The 8,543-nt window shown below is 40.8% G+C and overlaps 1 protein-coding gene across 1 annotated transcript; it reads right to left on the minus strand.

Moving 5' to 3' along the window:
- Positions 1 to 1,446: 1,446 nt before the first annotated feature.
- LOC143006093 (uncharacterized) lies at positions 1,447 to 4,893 on the minus strand. Its single transcript, XM_076157430.1, has 3 exons — positions 4,846 to 4,893; positions 2,694 to 2,870; positions 1,447 to 2,535 (listed from the first exon to the last, which is right to left on the minus strand). Exons 1-3 carry the CDS (start codon positions 4,891 to 4,893, stop codon positions 1,645 to 1,647), a joined length of 1,116 nt encoding a protein of 371 aa, XP_076013545.1. The 3' UTR covers positions 1,447 to 1,644.
- Positions 4,894 to 8,543: the final 3,650 nt, after the last annotated feature.

The following is an 8,543-nucleotide window of genomic DNA, read 5'->3' on the forward strand; positions in this document are numbered from 1 at the left end:
TTTTCCCTCTTCTGTGTCAAGTGTGCATGCCGTTGGCACACTTGCATGCGATGTCAGCATGGTTTGGGACAGGAACCCTTTCTTACCTGCAAGTGTTGTCCCGACACTGAAGACAAAATGAGTCCTCCACTGTCTGCAGATGATCTTCACTCCTAACAAAAGGCCTGGTGACAGTAGATTGTGCTGTAGAAATAGAAAGCTGCCTCGACAAAATGTGTCGGCCAGCTGATTATCCAACGATGTCGGTTAGTTGAAAGTTTTTATTGTGTGGAATCAGATATGTTGCCAGCCTTTATATGTCAACAATCTATATGCTGCAGCACAAACAGAGAAGCTATTTGGGAATCCACTTCACTGAGTTAATATACACAGTATGGAGCCGTTTGTTTGACAAAGGGAGGCCTGATTGAGCAATTAGCAAAATAATCTTAACATTAATGCCACTCGTATGTCAGCCTGTTTCCATTTCACACTTGTAAAGCAAAAAGGAGCAACGGCTGAAGAGGCCTCATGATGACTTGTATACTTTTTGATTTTTATGCAGCTTTTTTTTCTCCATCAAAAATCTCATTAATCATATTGGAGATGGGTGAAAGACAATGTTATATTTTTTTTTTTGCCAAAGAACGCCAATAGCTTGTAGCGTTCACATTTCTTTGGGTGCAGAACTCTGAGCCAGACCTGCTCATTATTGGATTTTATTTCATTAAAGATGAACTCTCAAAACCGTCTCGGTTTGACTTGCGATTCGGTTACTTCAAGCGCTATTAGGATACTTTAACAATCTAATGTAAACTTCTTATGTCTATGTCTCATCTGCTGCTAAGAAGCATTTGTACTACTGAAGTGTCCTTGAGCAGGATGGATGCTTCTGCCAAATTCACAGTCAATTCCGGCACTATAAAGTATATATTTGTCACAAGTCTTAACATTTCACAATAAAGTAAAGTGTATCTTTCTCACATTTTCAAGAAGTTCACTCACAGTTGGTTTGAGTTGTTCCACACAATCTTAAACACAACACACAGAGGACGACCATCATCAATCAGTTCATGTTTTTGAATAATAAGTTCAAACCTTTTATGGAGTTCCAGATCTCTCCAGCAGATGTCAGCCTTGTACTTCCTGCTATGATCAGTCTGAAACATGTGGACTCTCTGACTGCATATTGATCAGAGCTCCCAGAAGCGTAGAGGAGCAGACTGGAGTGAGAGAAACATTACGCTGCTTTTCACTCTGCCTCTGTGGTCTTAGTGTGTTTATGTGACGAGAGACAAGAGAATGATTGACAGATTCTCTTAAGGTTTGTCAACTACCTGAAGTTTGGAGTCGATATGTGGACTTTTGTTTTGATGCAATGTCCCATCTGATGAAAATAGATTGATATCACCACTGTGTCACATCAGTGAGCTAAACTGAGAACAAAACATAGAAGCAGAGGCAAACTTCAGATGCTGATAAATGTTTATTGATCAGAGAAAATCAACAGAATGAATGGATACAGAGTAATAATCATTCCATGGTTACATTGATTTGAATTGATTATAAATGATGACACAATGTCATAAAGCAAGTTTGAGCTCTGGTTAAAGCATGAAATCATTGTGAGTGCAGAGCTCAGCCAGCATGAAGACTCTCAGCTCCTCAGGTATGATAACACAGGAACTCAGGGAAGCCGCAATTTCTTGCATTCAGATTCCCATCAATGACACGGACACCAGCCACCTGGAAAGGATGTTTGGCGCCTGGGTTGACTAGAACAGCGGTGGCCTTGATGGGGTCGAAACATTTATCTCTCTTGGACCACAGGTACACCTTGCTACCCCAGGTTCCCTCGTTGAGATTAACAGGCACAAGAGTGAGCTTCTGCTGCTGATATTGCTGATACTCATCATCAGTGGTTGAGATCTCCAGTGTGTGTAGTCCCTTCTTGGGGTCAGTGGTCTGACGGTACCAGATGAAGCTATAGATTCCACCTGCACTTCTGCTCACATCTTCATCCATACGGATGTAACCTTCCTTAAAGTTGTCTGCATCAATGCCGAAGCCATTGGTGGCAGTGACATCACAGATGTATGTTTGCTTCTCTCTCTTCACCCAGGTATGGATCCAGTTTCCACCTACATTGCGGTTCAGATCACCGCCCACTCTCTCCCAGCCATGGGTGAACTTTGAAGCTTCAGCATTTGCATCTGCAGTGACATCAATGTCGACTATGGCAGTGTCGTAATCTGTGGAACCTCGGAAGTACCAAAGGTAGATGTGGTCTCCTCCTGCTCCAGCATTCAGGTTTTTAGCAATCTTGGTGTATCCTTCCCTGATCAAACCAACATCCATACCCTTCATGAATGTGGTTTGAATCCTGGTGATTGCTCCACAGTCACCTGTTTTGTACCAAAGGTAGATGGAGTTTCCTCCTGCGTGTTTGTTCAGATTAACATTGATTTTCAGGAAGCCTCCAGCACTGAATTCTTCCTCCTCTGATTGATTAGTTGACACTTTGAGTTCTGTGATGTACTTGGCCATGGTGGATACCTGGATCAAAGAAAAGATCACAATCAGGACACATGGAAATAATGTCAAATTGTTAATGTGCCTCCAGGAATAAATGAAAACTGAAATACTTTATGTTAATAACTGAATCATACATTTATGGTTCGAACAGCGTAGAAAATCCACTTTTGTAAACTTACACGTCTGCTGACAGTGAATGTGAGGCTGTGGAGAGTTGATGTCTCTGTGGAGAGTTGATGTCTCTGTGGAGAGTTGATGTCTCTGTGGAGAGTTGATGTCTCTGTGGAGAGTTGATGTCTCTGTGGAGAGTTGATGTCTCTGTGGAGAGTTGATGTCTCTGTGGAGAGTTGATGTCTCTGTGGAGAGTTGATGCTGAGACTGAGACTCAGCTGCCTTTTTATACTGATGCCCACATGAATTCTTGGCAACAGGTGAGGTTTTCTCTAGAAACTTATCTCCTCAAATTGATGGCGGGTAGCAGTTAATGATATCGCGACATTGAATGAGACAGAATTCGTTGGAAACTCATAAACTCACTGTTCCACCCTCTCACGTCAAAGAATGACTGAGCTGCAACATATTTCAGGCTCAAAGGTCCTTACCCTAAGTTCTTAATTAGTACTTTTATAAGTGGAGTATATGTAGTTTAACAGTACAGTAGGAGAGTGTCATATTGTGTGATGGGGGATTCAGTGTTAGAATTACTTTGAAATTGTGTAAATAATTATAAATCAAAATACAGGAGAGCAAGGTGACAGTATATGTATATATATAAATAACACTCATAACACACACTCACTCACTCACTCACTCACTCACTCACTCACAGAAAGACAAAAATACACATAACTGATGGGAAAAGAACCAGAAACAAAAGACAATGATGTTGCTGTGAGAATAAAAAGATAAAGTATTAACCCACACGGCTAAAGTGCTTAAAGATGAACTAATAAAGAATGTTCAAACTATAATCAAAAAGCGCAGTGTGTCAGCAACGCACAACAAGGAGCTGCCCAATGATGGGAAGAGAGTGAGTGAAAGACCGGCCCAACCTATAATCAGCACCAGCACCAGCATGACGCGGCCTGTAGGGGAGACAGAGAGACAACAGCGAAGATGAATGATGGTTCACTTTACTTTAGTTTGAATAAATTCCTGAGTAAGAGCTAAAGAAGAACAAACACAAACTCCATTACAGTTTCACACAATGAGTATATTGCAGACAATAATCTACAGCCGTACAGCCATGACACACAACAAAATGAAAAACATGAATCAAATGTGCAATTAAAACACAGTGACATGACATGAAAGTGGAGGAATCGTGACATTGTAAAATAACAACAAATGAACATCAGTGGCTACATGACTTTTACTCAAGTATGTTTTCTAATTTAAGTCCTTTTTGATTACGATTCCTGTTTGATCTCCACTTGGCAACAGGTGTACTTTTCTCAAGAAACTTATTTCCTCAAAGTTTACAATGGGTAGCAGTTAATGTTATTGCGACATTAAATCAGACTGAATTCATTGAAACTGGTAAACTCCCTCTCACATCAATGAATGACTGAGCTGCAAGGTATTTCAGGCTCAAAGGTCAAGCTTCTTCCAGCTTCTTCAAGCTTCTTCAAGCTTCAAGGTACTTTATCCACCAAAGCCAATTTCACTCCAAAATGCTGTGCTCCTCCCCAGCTTACCTCAGATTATTAGATTTAATCAAAGCTTTCTACGAGTATTGCAACTTTCTGAATGTAGTAATCTTCTCTTACAGCAACAATAACATCAACAGAGATCAGCAGATAGCATAAAGGGACTCGCACACAGATAAACATTCTGATACCACACGTCCGTGTTGTACATCTTCCAAAACATTTTCTTAGTTTTGGGTTGCTGCTGACGTGGTGATGTTTGTGGGAAGGTATCCATATGTATTCACGATGGAGCAGCACACTGCCAGTGTGGCACGTTCTCATAACAGTGAAGGAGATGACGAAGGAGATGATGGGTGAGACCATCAACTACACTGGTAAGATGCAGCAAATACGAGTATTTGTTTGAAAATCCAAAATATCCCTCTAAGAGGATATTACAGAAGCATTGTATGTTTCCACATTCTGATCGTCCCACAGTTACTGTTTACTAAGTAAACGCCTCAAAGTAAACTTTACTTTGAGGTGTCTGTAGTTTATTGATGTGAAAGGATGTAACAGGGAATCCATGAGTTTCCAAGGAATTCAGTCTCCTTCAATGTGGCAATACCTTTACTGCCACACACCGTAAACTTTGAACCCTAGGGATAATTAACTTTCTTTAGAAATCCACACATCTCACAAAAAACTCTTTATTGGCATCAGGTATGTCTTCCTCATCCTTTTTCATCCTCCTTCTCTTCACCTTTTCCTTTCGTATAAGAAAACAGATTACCTTAGTACTTTAGCTGGCATTTCATCAAACTGAAGTAGACGCCTGTTATCGCAAGGCAGGGCAATTTTATTTATATGGCACATTTCAGCAGCAAAGCAATTCAAAATGCTTTACAATAAAATAAGATAAAAGTATCAGGAAAAGAAAAGGACACTTAGACACGATTAAAAACAGAAAAATGTAAAGAAAATAGAAAACTAGTTTCCCCCGTAGTTGTTTTACTTTGATTTACGTCTCGTAGGTTGTTTTGTTATACACCTTTAAGTCCCGGTTGCTTGCTTATTTTGAATAAAATACCTTTTCTTTCAAAGGATTTCCATTTTATCTCTGTTTTGAATAAGATGGGTGACCTTCTCTGGTGCTTTAATGCACTCCAGTGGCCTCCCAACATCTTTGGCTCTATTGTTGCACTGCATGGTAAAGCTAAGGAAGTCATGGCTGCGCTTCCCTCGCAGCACAGTCCAAAGTACGACTTGTTAAAAGCTGCAAACTCACACTCATACCACATAGTGCCAGAGGCCTATCTGCAAAAAATTTCAAACCCTCATATTACACAGTTACTGCAATGAGGAGTTACTGTTTGCTCCTATTTTGCCAAATGGATGTTTATAATCCATCTGTAGTCATTTTGCAGATCTCAGCATGTACACAGTAATTTACTTTTTCACTCAATTTCAGTTTATTTTACTACAATACATTGATGAATTCAAAATTGTGCAAATTCATACGTGCTGATATTGTGCTCACACCCATAGTCGACATTGATGTCACTGAAGATGCAAATGCTGAAGCTTCAAAGTTCACCCATGGTTGGGAGAGAGTGGGCTGTGATCTGAACCCCGATGTATGTGGAACGTGGATCCACACCTGAGTGAAGAGAGAGAAACAAACATTTATTTGGGATGTCACTGCCACTTATGACTTTGGCGTTGATGCAGACAACTCTAGGAAGGTAACATTGGTATGGATGAAGATGTGAGCAGAGATGCTGGTGGAATGAAGAGCTTCATCTGGTACCTTCAGACCACTGACCCTAAGAAGAGACTACAGGAACTGGAAGCACTGATGATGAGTATCAGTGACACGCAAACGCTTATCAGCATCTGAGGTTTGCCTCTGTGCATAGGTTTTTGTCAAAAAAAGAAATAACAAGATATATATTTACACAGTATTTACATATATACAGTATATGTGCATAACTGAGTTGCATGTACACAGAATATGTTTCTGAATATTTCAAGCAAACTGGATAGAAACCCTCCTGCATCGCTCACTGACACGCTGTGCTGTACCACACAAAGCAGGAGGAGGGCAGTGTTGATACACGACTGAGGCTGTCGCAGGCTGTTCATCACAAAACACAACTCACTCACAATAAAATGTTTTCTGTGGACAGCAGCTCATTCACACATTTTCATTCAGATTTGCCCAACAGTTTGAACAAAGATGGCTGAGATGATTTATTGTAATGAATATTTTACTAAATATGTAAACCATTAATTTACAATGAAGTAGTTCTACTTTTATTTTTTACTTGATCGGAAAATTATCCAGTGACTCCATCAATGAATTCTCCATCTTGGTCCTCTATCAGCCCTAATCCAGCAGGTTTTCTATCATACCATGTTCTGAAATGCTTCCACCTGTTACTCCAAGTTGCTCTCAGGAACTTGGACTATCAGGTGGTAACATGGCAGGACAGAGATTCTGCTGGATTAAGGGCTCACTGAGGACTGGGTTGAACAATTATTAATGATAAACTGTGCATCAATGATTGCAGCTAATTACACACAATGAATTGGACCACAGTCCAAAACACGATAGACACACCAAAGGTAATATTGGAAGGCATCATCAGCACGTTTCTGACCCTGGATTATAGGAGGAGCCATTTTGCAGAGTGGATCTCTAATAAGTGCTGTCATGGTACCTTGAGCAGCATTCTGCATGCTCTGTTAAGCTAGGGTTAAACTCTCCACACAGGAACAACAGGAGGAAGGTTCTGGCGTTCCCCAGCCAACCTGATCTGTTTTTAGTACAGATAGGGCACCAACAGCATACCCGTCCAAAATACTGACTTGATGTTTGAGAAAACTGATTGAGATTGTAAACTCAATTGTTGCCATCTTATTTACTGTGATTATGAGGTGTGTGTTACTGTTCTGCACTATACAGTGAAGGCAGATGGCTGCACTGCTGCTTTAGTTCCTCTCCTCCTTCATTTAGCCTGATCTGGCCCATTTGCTCCCGTACTGTCACCATGCTCAACAGCTCATACATCTGAAAGCATAGGGACATATACAGTATATATTTTTTTTTTATCACGTCATAAAATTTAAGAATGTACTGAAAAAGGTTCAAAGTTTCATTTTATCTGAGCCATTGGCAGATTTGTTTGCGTGATATGAGAGCGACACAGGTTCTCACTGAGAATACGCAGGCAGGGTTCTGCAGTAGCAAGGTGGTCTTTGAGTTGGTCTCGCCATCTACTGTCCATTTTTATTAAGGAGCATCCTGAACCTTTTCCACCTCAGTGGTGAGCAGCCAACCACAAGTACAAACAGAAACTCTACTGGTCTGGTCTCCCACACTTCTCTCTATCCTCTGTTTCCATCCTCTGTTTCAAAATTCATCTCATTCATACTATAAATCAATCCAATTCCCATTTTGGCAACTTCATTTTTGTGTGATATGACTACTATATGATTTTCCCGTGGTCATCATGGAAATGATATCTCCATCAACAAGGCAAAGGTAAATGATGAGTTTGATTGTTGTTTGGAAGCTTCATTTTATAAGGAGGAACACTTCAGTATGCAGGACAAGGCAGAAGCATTTTTGGATTGGGGCCCTTTCTGAATTGAAATCCCCAGGCCCGTGGCCAGGAGGGTTTTTGCTGGAACCACAAAAATGTATGAGAAAAACAAGGCAGTGTTATATGATCCTGCCTCTCTCACTTGGCTACTGGACGCCTGTGAGATGCGAGTGTGAGCGGACAACAAGGCAGCACTTGTTCTCTAAGCTGCTGTGTCCTCCCAGCGGTCCGTCCATGTGGTTAGCCCATTAAAACCCATAAATGAGATGAAGAGATGGAGATTCTCTGTTTGGGCTTGTAATGATAATTTAAATGTATCATTTACCTGAGACAACATGGAAGATAGTGACTCTTTCTTCTGTCTGAATCCATGTTATGTGCACAGATCAGTCTGACAGTGTGACAGACTGTGACTGTTTAGTGACTAATTGTTTCCCTGCTACGTTTACAACCCTCCACAGTAAGTTTTTCTTCCACAAAGGAGCATCAAAACTCTTTTCTGCCCACCCATATTTACATCTATGACTGTGCCACTTCCTTCCAGCCAGGATAATTACATGGTGGCTCAAAATACCACGTGAAATACAAAGGTTTGTTGTGTACAGTAGGTATACTTTCAGGAACTCTTTGTGGTCATGTTACCAGGGGAAAAACTGTCTTTGTCTTTGCCTGGATGCAAAGGTCTTTCTATCACAGCATGCAGGGAACTAAAATAGCAGCATGTGCTCCCTACAGTATAAACACAGGAAAATATATTGGCTACCTTTGTGATGTGCTGGCCAGTCCAGAA

This window comes from Genypterus blacodes, unplaced genomic scaffold (genome assembly GCF_046128005.1).
Source record: "Genypterus blacodes isolate CSIRO-AG114 ecotype Tasmania unplaced genomic scaffold, CSIRO-AGI_Gbla_v1 ptg000073l_1, whole genome shotgun sequence".
Classification (NCBI taxonomy): domain Eukaryota; kingdom Metazoa; phylum Chordata; class Actinopteri; order Ophidiiformes; family Ophidiidae; genus Genypterus; species Genypterus blacodes.